The sequence below is a fragment of the Leptinotarsa decemlineata genome, unplaced genomic scaffold (genome assembly GCF_025532065.1).
Source record: "Leptinotarsa decemlineata unplaced genomic scaffold, Ldec_3_MD MMD2_tig00002082_RagTag_RagTag, whole genome shotgun sequence".
Classification (NCBI taxonomy): Eukaryota; Metazoa; Arthropoda; class Insecta; order Coleoptera; family Chrysomelidae; genus Leptinotarsa; species Leptinotarsa decemlineata.
The window spans coordinates 5,307,160-5,326,271 of NW_027412573.1; the positions used below are offsets into that span (position 1 = coordinate 5,307,160).

Sequence of the window (19,112 nt, forward strand, 5' to 3'; positions counted from 1 at the left end):
ATTGCACGAAATAACAGTTTTACAAATGATTGGTTAGGGAGACAAAACCCGTAGGAATTTACCGCCCATATCTCAAGAAACAATGAGCAAAAAAGAAAAGCAGTTTCGCGAGCTTAGGGCAGATAAAAAAAGCAGCTGCCAATGCAATGAGTGATGAACTCAAATTAGATGTGATGCTTGAGTTTAAGGAAAACCTACATACATCGAGTAGACAGGCATCCACCACATTCAATGTTTGCTATACATCGATAGTAAACATATTAAAAGAAAATGAAATGCATCCCTATAAAATGATACTTACTCAGGAGCTCATGGAAGAAGATTTTGATAAAAGAACTGATTTTTGTAAGCAGATGATGGACATGTTGGATTACAATATCCTCCAATTAGGCGACGTTATGTTTTCTGATGAGTGTAATTTGTCTCGTAACTGTCATACTTATCGGCAAAATTGCCGCTACTAGTCAACGGAAAATCCCCACTGGATAAGAGAAGAACACACACAACACACACACAATTCAAAAGGTTAATGTTTAGACAGAGAGTGTAGGAAACCATATCATTGGTCCCTTTTTCATTGAGGGCAACTTGATAATTATTTGGCACTACTTCAAATTGATTTCATTCCAAGTTTAGCAAATTTATATCCTGATCCAGGAAACCCTCAAGTTTCAGTGAATATGATATGGTTTCAGCAAGTTATTGTCCGGCAATACCTCGATACAACATGTCCCAATCGGTGGATAGGGAGGCGAGGATCGATGGATTGGCCAGCGCGATCACCTGATTTTTCATCATTTAATTTCTTTTTATGGAGATATGTGAAGCGCAATGTATACAAAACTGAACGTTCAGATCTGAATGGCTCAAAAGAACGAATAACGCTTGTGATTAGGTCGGTCACGCCTGATATGTTGAATAATGTTAGAAGACAGTTTTATTTGAGATTAGGATGTTGCCAAGACGTTCGCGGTGAACATTTTGACATCTTCTTCGTTGAAATCCAACGTTGTTTTTCGTATTTCATTACGTTTTGCATTACATTTTAGTTTTTTAGTGTATTTTATCGAATTTCGGTTGCAATAAACTTGAAAGCGATAACATTTTTGAATAAATAATAAAGAGACCTTTCAAACAATATATCACAAACCTACACTTTTCATTTAAAAAATTGGGAGTTGTACCTGTCATTCGAACGGGGTTAAAGGTAGGGCATTTTTACGTTGAAGAATGTCAAATTATAATTTACATTTGACGTGTTTCAGTTTTTTTTTTAAATATGTACAATAACCGAAATAATGGATTTACCCCATTTGGCTTTCACACACTGTATATATTGATCATTATATTTTTCATTGACTACCGTGTAATATGATGTTTCAGTTTTATGTGGATCTAACAACCAAAGCCGTGGTTAATGGAGGACTTCTCTTGGTGCAAATAAACTTCATGTTGTCGGGATTTTTGAGTGCGAAAATGATTTACAACGAAGTTGATAAAAGCGGAGAAGTGAAATTTCAATTCATAGTCAAGAAAATTGCCATGAGATATGTAAGGTTAGTTTGAAAAAAGTACTTTCAATTTTTGTTTCAATAATGAATATTTTTAAGAAAAACAAAAATCAGTTCTACCTTCAGCAACTAAATACGCAAAAACTGACAGTCTTAGACTAATCAAAGAGTTGTGATATATTTGAAAATTTCTAGAGCACTTCAGAAACCGTACAGATACAACCACAGTTGGAATTTTTTGCGTTATTCTCAAGATATCGAATATTTCTCCTGAGAAAAAATGCCAAAGTTTTTTTTTGAACTTACATTGAAGCATCTCTGATCTGCTATTACGAATGGTATTGTCATCGAATTTACTTTCAGGTTATTTCCCACGCTCGCTTTCATAATTTGTCTCGAAATGAGCAACTGGACCAAAGTGTTAGTAGCCCCACCTCCATTGGAGTCCTTTGACCTAGACCATGCTGCTTGCCAGAAGAATTGGTGGGCTTCTATATTGCTAATCAACAATATCTTCATATCAACTGACATGGTGAGAAAATCATTTGGTTTGAAGTATATTTTTGTTGAAATATTTCGAGATCAGAAAAAAAGATATTTCATTTTCCGTCATCAAACAAAGACTCTCAAATATAGAGAAATAAAATAACTACAATGAAGTTTCTTTCAGATAAAGACTGAACATGAAAACTATTATGCTTAATGGTGTACTTTCGGGACTTATCACCCCATCGGCATAATTTTGCATGACATTACAAAACGAAAAACAGTGAGTTTTGTGTAATTTCATATTCATTTGAAGGTGCATAATCAACATAACTTCATGAAGAATTTTCATTGTAGTTTCTTCCTTCCTTTCTTCAAATGTTTTGTTTCACATCCCCCTTTCAATTTTAATGAAATTTCTATGGTTTATATCAAATTATATATCCGTATGAATGTGTATACTTCCTGCCATTCATGGCAAAAAAAGAGTTGGCTCTTCCACTGACAAAGTCGTAATGACACGATAGAAATGCATGATCTATCTCGTGATGTCATCCAAAACGGTGCTGATGAGGGAATTGTGCACTCGAAATCAAAAATTGGGCAGATAGAAATCTTGGTGTGCTACAATTTGAACTTTTTTTAAATATTTTTTTAATCTGCCCACCCCACAGATCTCGTCATTGGTCTCAGCAAGGGTCTCGATCTACCTTCTACCAAGCATCGACTGTGGGTCGACCTGCAAGGTGTACACCTTACTTTTACAAGTTACATCCCTCTTCCGGTCCGACCCTCCACTCGTCTAGAGAAATAAATACCAGACCAGAGCCTGTGGACTAACAGTCACATGAGTCGAATAGTTGTTCTCGAGCATTCGAAGAAGTAACACGCTAAAATGGACGAAGTCATTGACACGTTTGTCGTCAACGCTAGTAGAGAAAAAAGAGACATGGTTTTAGCCATGATATCTAAGTTATTAGACTCATACGAAGTCTCCCCACAAGAATTCGTTTCCACGCACATATTAATGCGTATAAAATGGCAGAAACTTGAACAAAAAAGAGCCTGCGGTTATGAATCACCAGATGATATGTCAGGCTATTCCTCTGAAGAAAGCCTGGAAGAAGAGGCGACCCTTAATAAAAAACGCCCAGCGGAGACAGAATCTCCCACAAAACAACTACAAACGAAGAATAGAAAAGATGGAAATCCCGCCAAGAAAATCAGATATCCAATGAGCCTCCAAAACCTCAGGAACCCGAAGAAAACCTTCCATCTGAAGAACTGGAAACTGAAATACAAGACGAAGCGGCTGCGATGCCTACGATACAGCACAGGCAACTGGCCCTAAAACAATCAGACCACCACCTATCACAATAAAACGAAAAGATAAGTGGACCAAGTTTAATGAAATAGCCGCAAGGCAGAATATAAAATTCACGAAAGCGGTAAACACCAACGACGGAGTAAAAGTCCAACCCGCTAGCCCGCATGACTTCAGAAAAATAGCCAAAATGCTAGTCAAAGAGAGCATCCCGCACCGTACATACACAATGCAGGAAGCATAACCACTGAGAGTTGTATTTCGAGGTGTCCCTGAATTCCTTGAAATTGACAAAATCAAAGATGATCTGAAAGCCAAAGGCTTCGACACTATATCAGTAGCCAGGCTGAGGAAACAAGACAAACAGCCACTCCCGCTAGTATTGGTTCTAGTCTCCAGGAAGCAGAACCATATATACGATGTCAGGGAAATTCTAAATGTCAGAGTGAAGAGCGAACCTCAAAGACCGAAGAAAACAGTGGGGCAATGCTACCACTGTCAGAAATTTGGGACCTCGCAGAAAAACTGCAAAGCAATCCCAGCATGCTTAAGATGCGCCGGCCGCCACATGACGGCTGATTGTAAAAAACCAAAACAAGCTCCAGCTTAATGCTTTAACTGCAAAGGGGACTACCCAGCTAACTACCAAGGATGCCCGGAGCATCCTAAGAACCAAGGCCAACACCAAAGCCAAAGACCCGCCAGCCCGAACAAAAAGGCCGACAGAAACAAATCTAATTAAAAACAGAGTCTCATACGCGAGAGCCGTTAAAACTACAAACAGCAGTGACCCCAGCTCGATTGACGGCCTGTGCACGGCCTTTGACAAGCTACAGGCCCTGCTGACGTGCTTCCCCGTTCTACAAACTATGTTGACGGTCAACACCCCTCCAGCTAAGACAAACTGAACACCTCAAAGACCTCGCCACGGGCTGAGATTACAGCAATCTCGAGGCCACGTGAATGCTATTCACAAAGAAAAGTCCCTTGCTAAGAGGGACACCCCAGGCGGCGAGAGAAATCTCGGCCGCGCTCCAAAAATATACAGATCCATATAATAAATCACGATGAAAGAGTCAGGGGTTCAATATTCAAAACTCGCCTGAAATTAAGATGATCGCCGCCTGGAGTCACAGTCGATGCTTGGTAGTTGGCAGACTGAGACCCTTGCGGAGACCAGAGTAGGTAGATTGAGACCCCAGCGTCATATCACAAACACTTAAAGCATATCACTAACTGAGGAGTAGGCAGATTGAGACCTCAGTGTAGTCATACCTTCTTGATAATGGCTCCAAAGTCGAAGCCGAAACGTCAAACAACTGAAAACACCAGACGCAGTTCAACACGGACTTCACAATGAAAATTTTGAACATACAGTGTATTTCTGTAATGCCGTCTCCCTTTTATTTTTTGAACGGGTCAGCTCAAAAAATTGAAATCTGGGATAATAAAATCAATGCATGAATACTTTATTTTGAAGTAAAATTGACAGACAAACCTTTCAAAATGGCGACTGGGCGCCATTTGGGAAAAAATTGAATAGAAAGGGGGGTCTTGTGACACATCATTTTGAAGCTCCTGACGAATACTCTACAACCTAGAATATGAGGTCAATATATTCACCTACTACAATACGGCGGAACATTTAATAATTTCCTGAAGACGAAAACATTAATATCGATATTTCTAAAAAGATTCCTTTTTATCTGGCATATGGCAATTCCAACAACCCGATAAGGTTTGTAAAGTTGTTTTTTGTTTATAACAACGTCAAAAAATGTCAGTACGACAATGAAAATCATTAGGTTTGTTTTGGTTCACAATTCTGGACAGTTCGATCATGCGCAGTTATCAAAAAGAACCGTTCTAGTATCGTTCACAAAGTGTTTTGGTTTTCTCCGAACCGATTCGGAACTATTCCAGAACGGTAATTATTAGTTCGTAGATTTGAGTAGGGACCGTTTAGAACTTGGAATTTGCTCTTGCAAACTAATAAAACTTTTCATTTGCGTTGTGGATTTTGGTAGTAACGTTTTCTTAATCTCATTTTTATCCGTATTTCAGTTGGTGTTTCATTTGGTATTTTATCTACAGTACTGTTTGTGTCCGGTAAAACAAAGAAACTCGGAGAGTTCATTGTGACCTGTAAATAAGACAAAATTATATATCAACATTATTCTCATACCATAACAGATAGTCGTGAAATGTATGTAGCAATAATAATAATAAGCATTATTATTATCACATCTTTCACAATTCCAAAAATTTATTCTTGGCATGTTTTTGTCAAACTCATTAGTATAAGATTACAAAGAGAGGACAATATATTTTCAATTTTATTTTGGATAACCGGAGATAACGTCTTAGTTAATTTCTGTTACTCTCATTTTTTCAAAAACATCATCACACTTTAATTATATATTTGCCTAACTTTTTCACTCTTGTCTTTAAACTTAACTCCAAAGTCCAATGATTGTTATACCAGAGTAGAGGTACCTAACCTCCAATCTTTGTTTATACACTTGTCAGAATACTTTTTTTATATGTTTTGGTTTTTTTACTTGTTGGGACCGTTCCAGAACTGTTCTGTGATTGTAATGTTCTCCGCATTGATTCGGCGTCGATACGGGACGGTTCAATAACAGTTCGATATACAGAACCAAAACAAACCTATTGTTCAGTTAGAATATTCTCATTTAGTTTTCAGTTTTACTAGTAGAAAGGTACCACGTCAACAATCTTTAAAATGGTCAGTTCTCGTCCATTGGAAAAAAATTGAAGCGACGCGTAACGACAATTAACGTTTACCGAATCGTCCTATCTGTAAAAAGTATTTGAGGGAACTTGTATCCAAATTCACAACCACCGGTAGTGTACATAACAAAAAGCTCCCATGTCATCCGTCCATTCCGGAAGAAAAGCAAGTGCAAATAAATGGTGAGATGGTAGTAAATCCTGAACAGTCTACTCATTCCGTCGCGAATGTTTGTGAGGTGTTTCATTCTACTGTGTGGAGACTTTTGAAGAGGAATAGGTATCATCCAAACAAAATTAAAATGGTACACCAATTAACTGAAGATGACCCTAATCGAAGAACATAATTCTGCGAAATGATGACGGAAACCATTGCAAGGCATCCTACCTATCTCCACAATATTTGTTTTAGTGACGAATGTACATTTTTTTCAAACGGCAATGTTCACAGACAAAATTGCCGTTATTGGAGTGACACCAACCCTCACGTTTTCCGGGAAACGCATACCCAATATCCAGAAAAAATTCAACGTTTGGGCTCGAATATTGGGAAACCATATTGTAGGACCTCTATTTATCGTTCAAAATCCAACCGGGGAACTGTATTTGAATATGCTGGAAACTACTGTTGACCCTCTCATCACTGAAATCGTCGAAACAAATCCTGATGAATTCGATATGGATATTGTATTCCAACAAGATGTAAGACCACTCCAGACAAGTAAGAAACTATTTGGATACTACTTTTCCAGGTCGTTGGATTGGCCGTCGAGGTCCTACAGAATGGTCAGCCCGCTCGCCAGATTTGACACCTTTGGACTTTTTTTATGGGGCTATTTGAAGCAAAAGGAGTACGAAACTGAACCTGCTTCAATATTAGATATACGGCAGAGAATAATAAATATTTGTAGAGATATTGACGTTACTGTGTTCGAAAGTATTCGGCGTGAAATGTCGGATAGGCTATTCATATGGTCAAGAAGTCTGAGGCATCCATTTCGAACATCTTGTGAACTAACCTCAAGCTTATTACCTCATATTATGTAGTTAAATGTCAATGTATTCACGGAATTATTTAAAGTTCCGCCATTTTGTAGTTGTTGAAGATATTGACATTATATTCTAGGGTTATGAAGCACTTGTCAGGAGCTTCGAAAAAATACATCCCTGAGAAATGCCTCAAATAAATTCAGAAAAAATATTTTTTTCACAAATTATATTTCCTATTGAAATGAAATGAATTTTCAGTTACAAAATTAAGAATCGAAACTGGTCTATCATTAAAAGGTATCCTAACTTTTCTGATCAAAAGATTCTGAACTATTTTTATCAAACATTCAAGTTCAGATTGAATACTTTCACAATTGACACACTAATATTATCAAATTCAGAAGATTTTTTGTATCAAACTGATTTATAATTTCTTTCGTCTCTTCAGAATCAGTTTTAGATCCATAAATTATATTTTGATTTGAAAGGCTGAGTTCAAAACTAGCTTTGCTGAAACTCCCCTCATTCGCCTCAATATTTTTTGTATATTGTTTTTCAATGTTGTTAAATTAGGTGAATTAAGACGTTTTATTATTGATATTATTTATTAATGATCTGATGTTTTAGACGTTTTGCTAACACCGAAACTTAATCCGTAATAATGAAAATTTAATTTATCACTACCAATGAAGCTACAATGTGAGCAAAATTCGTCTAAAATTTAAAAAATGGTGAAAATTGTTTTAATTATCATCATGGGTAGTATAATTATTATTTTATCAAATAATCATCTATTCTAGGAAAAGCAACCGATAAATCAACATTAACATTCATTAAACAATTGTTTTCTTCTTGTCAATACTTAATATTCACAGAAATTAATTTGAGGTTCACTTTCAGTGCAACATGGGACTTTGGTATCTGACGAATGATTTCCAGATGTATATTATTTCGTTAATGATGTTCTACTTAATGTTCAAGTATGATGTCGGACCAAAGATGATAATATGTGTAATGGCATTTTTTTGGTCGGTTACTTTTTGCTTGATTTACAGCTACAATATGGCGGTATCGTACCCTTACTACGCAAGGTGAGTAGAACATTTTATCCAAGAAAGAAATTTCAGTAAGAAAATCACCAAAAGACATTCTTTTATGATACGGTTGCCGGTGGAGTTGTCGTGATGTGGAACGATGATTCGAGCCCTGCGGCCGGACGATCGATTGTCAATGCTTATGGTCCAAGAAATCGCACGTTGAAAAGTGAAACGTCGTTAGGTCTGTGTCGGCTTCTGAGGGTTGTCATTCGTGGGAGTGCGACGCTTGGTTTTCATTATCGAATCTTACTCGTCCACAGTTCAATGTTTCATTCCGAATAAAAATAGTATAGGTGTAGTAAAACATTTCAAGGAAGTGAAGTAATTTTTATCGGTTTAAGAAGTTTGATGTGGCATAAACTCAGAACATCAATACTAAATAATAATATTATTAATATTTCATCAGTTCGGACTTCCATTGTCTAATATAATATAAACTGATTTGATAACCCTGAAGAATATCAAAAAGATTAACCGAAAATAACAATTTTATTAAACAAAAAACTGAAATTACAAAGAAATAACATACAACAACAACCAAAGAAATACAAATTGAAATATCAATGAAAGCTGAAAGAATTGAAAGATTGAAAATATTATTAACAAAAAAATGAAAAAATTAAAATTGAAAGATTTCAAACCAAGTTATGTCACAATGTTTCGATTGTTAGTCTCCACACTCGTCTTCGGGTAATAACTGGACTTATTCCTCCGAGATCTGACTATTTATAGGTAATTCGAGTGCTTTCACCTATCTCCTCTTCCCTCTTTCCGCTTTATTGGTTTTGGCAGAGGATGACCGTTTGGCGGTAATTGGTCGTTTTTCGCTTGATTAAAGGTTTCCATATGTTACGTATCTCTACGCTAGCTTGACTAAATGCGTTGTTGAACAACATATACGCGGCTTCTTTGAATTTTCTCCTAAACCTGTATTCCTCTTTGTGGATGATTTCAGCTTGAGTCCACTTGATGTTGTGTTGATGAGTACAAACATGCTCTGCTTTTCCGGATTTGCTGGTTTATCCTCGCTGTGTGTATTTTATGTGCTCAGTAATGCGAACTTTCAATGGCCTCTTGGTTTCACCGATGTATGATTCTCCGCACTCGCAGGGTATCCGGTAAATGCTATTCTTGGAATCGCAGTCCGCGTTTGGTGGCCTGGTTTTCGTGAGGCTGCTACGGATAATACTTCCAGATCTGAAGCAGGTCCTGATGTTATACTTGGACCCAATTCGTCTCATCCTTTCCGACAATCCTCTGATGTAGGGAAGTACAAGCACTGGTTGTGGCGGCTTCTCTTCCTTGTGGAGTTCTTGCTGTCTTCTAGCTAAGGCCTGTTCCACCATCACTTTGGAGTAACCATTCTGTCGAAGGTAATTTTTGATGATGCCTAGTTCCTTTTCCAGACCATCCTTTGTATTACAGAGTCCGAAAGCACGGTCCAGTAGAGTCTTGATGATTCCTCTCTTAGTCGATTGATGGTGGTTGGATTTCTGGTTCAGATACTGTCCTGTGTGAGTGGGTTTTCGCTATATAGATGTTTCTCATTTAGTGTCGGTCCTCTTCACCAATACGTATAAGAAAGGCAATTTGTTATGGATCTCCTTCTCTATTGTGAAAGTGATGGAAGGCTTTACGTTGTTGATGTGCCTCAGGAAAATGTCTAGTTCTGTGTCTAGAACTCCAGTCAACGTAGGCGCCAACGACCAATTCCCGCCAAACGGTCAACCAATGAAGCGGAAAGAGGGAAGAGGGGATAGGTGAAAGCACTCGAATTATCTATAAATAGTCAGATCTCGGAGGAATAAGTCCAGTTATCACCCGAAAACGATTGTGGATACTAACAATCGAAAGTGACATAACTTGGTTTGAAATCTTTCAATTTCAATTTTTTCATTTTTTGTTAATAAAATTTTAAATCTTTCAATTCTTTCAGATTTTATTAATATTTCAATTTTGTTGTTTCTTATGTTATTTCTTTGTAATTTCAAGTTTTTGTTTGATAAAATTGTTATTTTCGGTTAATCTTTTTGATTTTTTTCAGGTTATCAAATCAATTTATATTATATTAGACAATGGAAGTCCGTACTGATGAAATACACCACGAAACATTGTCAACCACCTTCAAACAAATAATAATAATAATGGAGGAGGAATGGAGTCCTTGGTGGAATAATACCCTCTCTACTCTCGAATCTTAAAGTCATACCGGCTTGCCGCACTAAGGCAGAAATCTTAGCCGCACAGATGCAGAAGGCTGTCATTCTTGGCTCACTGCGCTTGCTCAGGGAACATGCTTCTCGGACCCAATGATCACTTACCCCACGGTATGGAGAGTGGTCATTGGTTGATAATGCTGATGCGCCCACCTGAATGTATCGAGGCTTCTGGGGATAGGGCCTGAACAGCGCAAACTACGATAAAAAAAAAAATAATAATAATTCGAACTCCGCAGACTCTATCCAGACCACTCTGTCAAGATGGTTGTTCTGATTGTTGGAAACCTTGGTGGAATGATGTCCTCTCTACCCTTGAATATTGAAATTATACCGGCTTGCCGCACTAAGGCAGAAATCTTAGCCGTACAGATGCAGAAGGCTGTCATTCTTGGCTCACTGCGCTTGCTCAGGGCACATGATTCTCAGACCCAATGCTCACTTACTCCACGGTGTGGGGAGTGATCATTGGTTGATAATGCTGGCGCACCCTCCCGAATGTATCGGGGCTTTGGGGGATAGGGCCTGACCAGCGCACACTACGGTGAAAAAAATAATAATAATAATAATATCGTCTTTATACGTTCAGAGCAAATTAATCAGGAACAGTTCATTCATAATATATAGATGAAAGGCGAAGTTCAATTTACATGATGACAAGTCATCATTCAATTGCTCTTCCACTCAGCCTAAATGATTTGTTTGATATAGTATCAGTGGTATATATCTGTTATATGTTGATCATTGATGTTCTCTATTCATACTCAAGGGACATGAACCAATGTCAATGTTGACTTGCTGAATCGACATCCGGTGATACGCAGTTTTTGAAACGATGCGACGACACAATGACTCTTTACTTTCTTTGTTTCATTTCATAATATGTCGCCACCTATTTTGCAATAAATACCAGCCTGCGTGATTATATTCACATTACCTTATATTACATTGTGCATTCTGCAAATATTTTCTAAAAACTTATATAATTTATCTTTTATTTGAAGTATTTCTTCAGATTGCCTCAACATCTATTCTTTTCAGAGAACATATTACGAATAAATTGAAGAATGCATATTCATATCGCTCCTTGGAAAACATTTCAAACGTTGACATCAAATTAGTCATGACGCTGTGAAATCTTTTTTCTTCATCCCTTCTGACCGTGATGGGAGAACAGAAGCAGTATCTGCTGCGTGTGTCGAAATATTTTTCTTTTTTTCGTTTGTTAATCATATCTTCATTATAAGACATATTTCCAACTGTAATATGTGGTGGAAAATAAAATTATTATTATTATTATAACATATTCCAGTATGTAGATTGAAATTCAAAACAATTTTCAGCTCTTACCAGTATGGGTATTCGATGGCTTCCTACGAAATGTATGTTCTGTATACCTCTCTGTACATAAACTATGGAAGTTACGGAGTTGGACTCATATTTGGATACTTATACCATCGTTACAGAAATCAAACTTTCGCATCCAATATGGTGAGTAGTTTTCATCATGAGTGTCGTATGCCCCATACGACACGGTACCTGTGAACCAAACCATTAATTTTTTTGGGAATTTCGTCGGTCGGTAGCTAGAAGGTTCGACGTGGGTGCTTTGTTCACTCACCCAAATCGACCGCCGTGTTGGTCGATGGTTCAAGCCCCAGGCTGAACGATCGACTTTCACTTGCTATCGTCCAACCCATGTTAGGAATCACACGTTGAAAGGTAAGACCTCGTTAGACCTTAGCTCGCACAAGTTGTCGTTCGTAGGGGTGTCACAGCTGGTTAACGGAATTCAGACAGAAAATAGTAATAGTGCAGTCAATATAGGATTTTTTCTTGTTCTCATTATATTCTCATACTATTATAGTAAATGGTATGAGAGTAGCGTTATTCGAACTGTCTATAGTACTATTGGGGCTTTTCGATGATTTTCAAATATTTTTTAGTTTTCCAGAAGAAAAAGGTCCAATCGGCATCAATTTTACAACATATTCAAACAATTAGGACAGTTTTTTCATATAATTTAGTACTTTCAAACAGCCACAGAAATAAAGTTCTGATTTTCAGTTTGTGTCGGGTATATGGTTACTCCTCTTTATTGGTTTGCCAGCCGTATCTATCTATGGAACTCTATTCGAATACTCCCGATTGACATCTGCATTACTGGGACCTACTCTAAAACCACTCTTCGCTTCAGGCGTAGCAATAGGCCTGTTTGGAATGATCCATGGTTTGGGAGGTAAGTAATATACAGAGTGGTCCAACGAAAAGTATGCACCTTGCTTTTCTCCTTTTTTTGTAAATTAATGCAAAAATGCTCGGACAGGTCAATTTTGCTTTTGAAGGGGACACATTTTAGATGTATTTTTCTACCTGTGCCATCAACCCCCTAGCGAGGGTGAGTAACAACCCTAAAAGTTTAAATAGAAAGTGGGATCGAGTGATATATCATTTGAAAGGGCACAAAATTATCTTTCCAATGATACCTAATTTGTTGTATTTCACTCAAACATGTAGGTATTATGAACAAAAACAACTACAACCCAGTACTTTGAAATGTGTAATTGACTTAGTAGAATCCTACTTCAGCAAGTGCTGAAAATGTGACCCATTTGCTTCCATACAATATTACAGATTTTGTTCAAATCTATTCCTAACATTCTGTAGCATATCAGGTTCTATACTTCTGCACTCTTCTGTAATTCGTTGGCGAAGATCTTCTATGGACTCGGGCTGCGTAGCAAAATATTTATTTTTCAAGTGTCCCCAAAGGAAAAAGTCTAAAGACGATATATCAGGTGACCTGGCAGGCTATTCGAAACCAAGAAACCGGTCATCTAAAAACTCTCTTACCGGAGCAACTTAGTGAGGAGGTGCTCCATCTTGCTGGAAATGAAGCCGATCATCAGTATGATTTTGGTCATTTTCAATTATTTCGGTTATGAAAAAATCAATTGTATCTTCAAGCCTGTTCAGGTAGACCTCACCAGTTAAATTCCCAGGAATGAAGAGTGGCCCTACGATATGACTACCTAATATGCCACACCAGACGTTGATTTTTTGAGGGTACTGGCTATGGACCTCTCGGTGGGGTTACTGTCATCCCAGTAACGGCAATTATGCCTATTCACAGCTTCATTCAAAAAAAATGCACTCTCATCGGAAAAGCACGTGTTGAATGATAGGTGCGGATCATCAATTAGTAGCTGGCTCCGTTGTTCACAAAACTGCAGCCTTCTATCAGGATCATCTTCATTGAGTTCCTGTACTAATTTAATTTTGTACGGATGCCATTTTTAGGCTTTTAATATCCGTATTATGGACGAACAGGAGACACCTGAGGCTGCAGCAAGCTGACGGGTACTTTGAGTATACTTTTTTTTATAACTATTCAAGTAAATACAACAAATTAGGTATCATTGGAAAGAGAATTTTGTGCCCTTTCAAATGATATATCACTCGACCCCATTTTCCATTCAAAATTGGAGGGTTGTTACTCACCCTCGCTAGGGGGTTGAAGGCACAGGTAGAAAAATACATATAAAATGTGTTCCCCTCAAAAGCAAAATTGACCTGTACGAGCATTTTTGCGTTAAGTTACAAAAAAAGGAGAAAAGCAAGTAGCATACTTTTCCTTGGACTACTCGATATATAATCTTCTCTTTCATATACAAAGAGTCTAAAAAAGTTATAAAAATTTTTCAATGGTTTCTCAAAAAGTTTGATACCTAATTTAAATAATTCATGATATGGAAGAGGAAACACAGTCAGTTGATATAATGAAAGTTCTAAATCTATCATGAAAGTCATTAAGAAGGGTTGTAATTTGAACATTCTATAACATCCATGACATTTGAAACGAGCCATTTTCAACGATTCATTTGATATTGCCACTGTAAAAGATGGTGAAACACGTCAACTGTAGCTTGCAGATGGACACATTTTCCATAACAACCTACATGTCAAAAATTTTATAGAAGTAATAGTGGAGTGACACCTCCTCCAATTTCTGTATGCAATTCAGTAATATTTTTGACATAACAACAATGAGCAGTATCAGAGAAAATTAAAAAACTCCATACTTTAAATGGATATAAAAAAATATATAATTGTCGATCTGAGTATCATCAACTTGCATACAATTCTATAATTAAGCATCAGTTTCCTCCCTCACATTCTGAAGAATATTAGGTGTCAGTAATTTATACCACCTGGTAGTTTTTCTCTGTGAATTATCCACAATAGCTGGTTGCGTCTCGTAGGCTTTCAATTCCACGCATCCCACATGAAAAAAGTCCAGTGGAGTCGAATCAGGGGATCTGAGTGGCTATTTATCAAGGAACTGAAGCACTTGTAGTATGCAATGAGGTAGAGCCCCATCTTGTTAAAACATTTGATCATTTTATAATATAGGATCTAACTGGAAGGCGTTGTTGATGGTCAGCGTAACTTGGCCCTTCAACATGGTTACCTGAAGTTTCTGTAAAAACATTTAGTTTTTTGGGTTATTGGATGTGAATTTGGCATGCTTTATTGGGATTATAATCACTTCAGTATCAAAAATGTTGACTATTTACTTCCCTGTTCAAATGAAAGGTATATCCACCCAAAAAACATGTGGTGTGCAATTAAACGGAAAAGTTCTCTATAAAAATAATCCAAACTCCACCCCCACTACGTAAAAAAGTTTCAAGAACGGTTACCTGCTAAAAATAAATAAAATAAATTGAATAGTAACAAACGACTTCGGTATTAAGCGCTGTCATCGAATACATTGCCTACGCAGATGTTCATTGATAAAGATAAAGTGTGTCTTTCGGATTGTAAGGGTGATGTCATGTACACTATTTCTCTTTGCAGGTATCATTAAAAAAATGTGTGAATGGGACTATGCAGAATTTGTTGCCAGATGGTCATATAGTACGTATCTCATCCATTTTTTCATTGTCTTCGGAAGGCATCTACTTAAGGAAGGATTGGAAGAAATTTCCCATGAAATAATGGTAGGTGTAAAAGTGTTTCACTGGAAGAAATTTCAGACGATATGTTTCTCATAATAACAATAATTGACGATATATTCATGAAATGGAAAATCTGAACTTGAAGATATTAAAACTGGGCTGGAACTATTTTATAGATATTGCTACATTTTTCCCCGTGAGTTGACCAATAATTGACTACACTGAACAATCAAACTTGACTTTATTTCACTTCCAATACAACAAACACTTCAACTTTTATTCGAATGTCTATCGCCTTACTAGATCGCTTCGTGTACCACACTGTAACTTCCAATTGACTGTTAATATGCTCATGGCTAGCGTTTATATATCGTAATCGAATGCACTGGAAAATTTCGCCGGAATTCCTTCAAAATCGGTAGCATTATTCTCACTGCATCTAGAGCGGCAGCGAACATTGTATATTCGCGCGCTCGTAGCTACGTCACAATTGGTTAATGGCTACCAGTGGCGGCCGGCGTTATTTTCTTTAGGGCATGATTTACAACAATATGTCCTTGTATTTTATAGTTTCAAGGTGGGTGGAAACTGCGATCTATTATGAGTGCAACAAATGAGATTTCATTTGTTGAGTATAAAAATCATAAGTTGAATACTGCCAAATTTCGCGCATGTTTTCACAACCGTATCAGATGCACTTAGAGTGACCAAGTCAAGCAACAGACTTATCAGGTTGAAGAGAATGAAGTCCAAGAGTAAAGTACTTTCGTTTCGAAAAATTTTATCCAAAAAAGTTTTATTACCCGGTGATGCTAACTAACTTGGTTAGCAGAACACACTTTGAAAAATGGTGTTTCAGTTCTGGTGTTCAATAAATTTTCCCATCATATTCAATAATTACATCCAAAAATGTCATGAAAATTCCAATTATGTTTGGTAGAAAACGAAAGCTATTTCTTCACAAGTTTATCCATACATTTGTTGTGTAGACTAGTGTTTTTGTCGCTATTCATTATTTGCTCATCAAAACATTTCAGAAATCTACTCTTGAGTTGAAACAATATATCGTTCATTTTCATGAATACATTAAAGACGCGTGTGTATTCTTTAATTGTCCCAACTGTATTGAACATATTTCAGTGGTAACGTTCCGTAAAATATCTGCTGTATCATGAATTGTTTCACAATTACTTCCGAGAATTGGAATTGGATTTTCCGTTTCTGGTAAACATAACAATATTCCAATTTGAAACTATGAATATTTATTAAACAAAACCTGTACAGGTTCTTTGATTGCTCATTTGTTTTTTCCATGGATATTAACAATATTGAATGATATAGATACAGAAATTAAATACTTTGTCTAATTTCCACTTACTTAATATATTGATATTAATAAGACCAAAGTTTCGGTTTTTACACCATTCTGAAGTATTCTAACACTACTGACCTAAGATAAATATCGGAGTATATATATCGGAGAGTAGGTGATAAGATATATATCTACATTCATTAAAACTAACTACATAATCTTCAAACTGTGAATAATTGCGCTGTAATCTTTATAAATTCAAAAGTGGAGACCTACAAAAATCTGTTTGTTCGTTAAGGGTTCTATATTTTGAGTTGAGAGAATTTGTTGGAAGCCATGATTTCCATGGCTTCCAACAAATTCATTTTCCTTCCTTTACTACATGTATGTAAGAAAAACCTCAAAATCTTACATACATATAGTAAAGGAAATAAAATGAATTTGTTGGAAGCCATGGAAATCGATAATTCAATTAAAAACTCAAAATATAGAACCCTTAACGAACAAACAGATTTGTGTAGGTCTCCACTTTTGAATTTATAAAGATGACAACAAGTGCCCTAGCAAGACGTTTATCTCCAAATCAAAGAGCTCATATGCGACAGATGGAGGCAAAGGTGGCAATCCCTATATAATAATAAACTCAGAGCCATTAATCCGAATCTAGTCACTCAAAATTACCGAGCTCTCACCCGCAGACAGCAAGTTTTACTTACACGCCTGAGAATTGGACATACGAAATTTACCCATCTACGTCTCCTAAAGCATGAAGAGCCTCGCATTTGTGATACCTGCAGTGTGACGATGAGTGTTGAACATTTCATCTCTGATTGCCCAGCTTTCAATGAAGAAAGACAATTTTTCGGATTACCAAGCGACCTCACCAATGTTACGAACTTTACTTCCCTTTATAGTTTTTTGGAAAATGTTGGCACCTCTAACAAAATTTAATGTACCTACTGTAACCGTTTTTCCTTTTAAATAGAAAAAAAAAGATGACAACGCTATTAACCACAGTTTGAAGTTTATGTAGTTAGTATTAATGAATGTAGGGATATATCTTATTACCTACTCTCGGATATATATACTCCGATATTTATCTTAGGTCAGTAGTATTAGAATACTTGAGAATAGTGTAAAAACCGAAACCTTGATCGTTTAATATCAATACATTGAGTGAGTGGAAATTAGACAAAGTATTTTATTTCTATATCTATATCCTTTAATTGAAAATGAATTTCTACAAAATAAATGAGTCATCAATATCACAAATATTTGTTTTCATTTTGTTTCATCAATATTTGTGATGATTTGAAGGATTTTTCTTAGAGTTTCACAAACAAATTTATTTTTTCTTCAATAAATTTTGTGTCTTGTTGAAAAAAAATTGTAAAATTTCAGATTTGGCGGTTATCTGGAAAATTAATGGACATAAGAAATTATTACAAATACCCTGCGAATTCGAATCAGTTCTAAACAGTTTTTCTAAATAATATTTAATGAATTTTTGACAATATTTCAACGATATTATTATTGTTCGACCTGTTCCACCCTATAATATTAGTAACGGTGTAGAGTGTGGTTTATCAACAGATTGACAAATGATTTTTTTTGTTTCTTACTCCATCAAAATTCAAATATTATCAGAAGAAGCTTCAAATCTTCTACAAGCGAATCATTTCTGATTTTTTTTGGTTAATTTTTTTTTTCAGTTTACATCAGCTGTTTCGGACATAATTCAGTCATTTATTGCTGGACTGGTGCTCCACCTCACGATAGAGCGTCCTATGGCGTACGTTTTTATGGGCGTTTTGTCTAAGAAAAACCTTAAAGAAGCTAGAGAAGTGCAGAAAACCAAATAAATAAAATGAATTAATTTGTTTATGTAGATGTAAGAGTAATTTGTTTAATATATTTTTTACGAAATCTAAGTTTATTTATCAATCTAAGAAACTTATACTATATGTTTGTTTGGTTAACATTGTGAATTTCCACAACAGGAGAACAATTTCAATTAAAGGGTCTCATTTGAATTTCATCAAGCTGATACATACGAAATTCATGGTTTTGTTTGAGAAAAAACCATTTCAATTCATACACGTGGCTCTGTCATCGCCAATTGTTTTTATATCAATATATCTGTATCTGTAGAGTAGGGAGGGTAAGTGTAGTTTAATATATTTTTTGCGAAATCTAAGTTTATTTATCAATCTAAGAAACATATACTATATGTTTCTTTAGTTAACATTGTGAATTTCCACAACAGGACAACAATTTTAATTGAAGGGTCTCATTTGAATTTCATCAAGCTGATACATACGAAATTTATGGTTTTGTTTGAGAAAAAAACGTTTCAATTCATACACGTGGCTCTGTCATCGCCAATTGTTTTTCTATCAATACATCTGTATCTGTATCTGTAGAGTAGGGAGAGTAAGTGTAGACCCAGATCACTTGGGCC

The 19,112-nt window shown here is 36.2% G+C and overlaps 1 protein-coding gene across 1 annotated transcript in view; it reads left to right on the plus strand.

The window, feature by feature from the left end:
- The window catches only part of LOC111515526 (O-acyltransferase like protein), a 29,281-nt gene extending 10,699 nt beyond the window's left edge, over positions 1-18,582 (plus strand). Inside the window, exons 7-13 of the mRNA XM_074176882.1 lie at positions 1,384-1,556; positions 1,875-2,043; positions 7,966-8,156; positions 11,722-11,869; positions 12,446-12,617; positions 15,239-15,381; positions 18,364-18,582. Coding sequence (XP_074032983.1) covers positions 1,384-1,556; positions 1,875-2,043; positions 7,966-8,156; positions 11,722-11,869; positions 12,446-12,617; positions 15,239-15,381; positions 18,364-18,513 — 1,146 coding nt within the window. The 3' untranslated portion in view covers positions 18,514-18,582. The remainder of the gene's footprint in view (positions 1-1,383; positions 1,557-1,874; positions 2,044-7,965; positions 8,157-11,721; positions 11,870-12,445; positions 12,618-15,238; positions 15,382-18,363) is intronic.
- Positions 18,583-19,112: the final 530 nt, after the last annotated feature.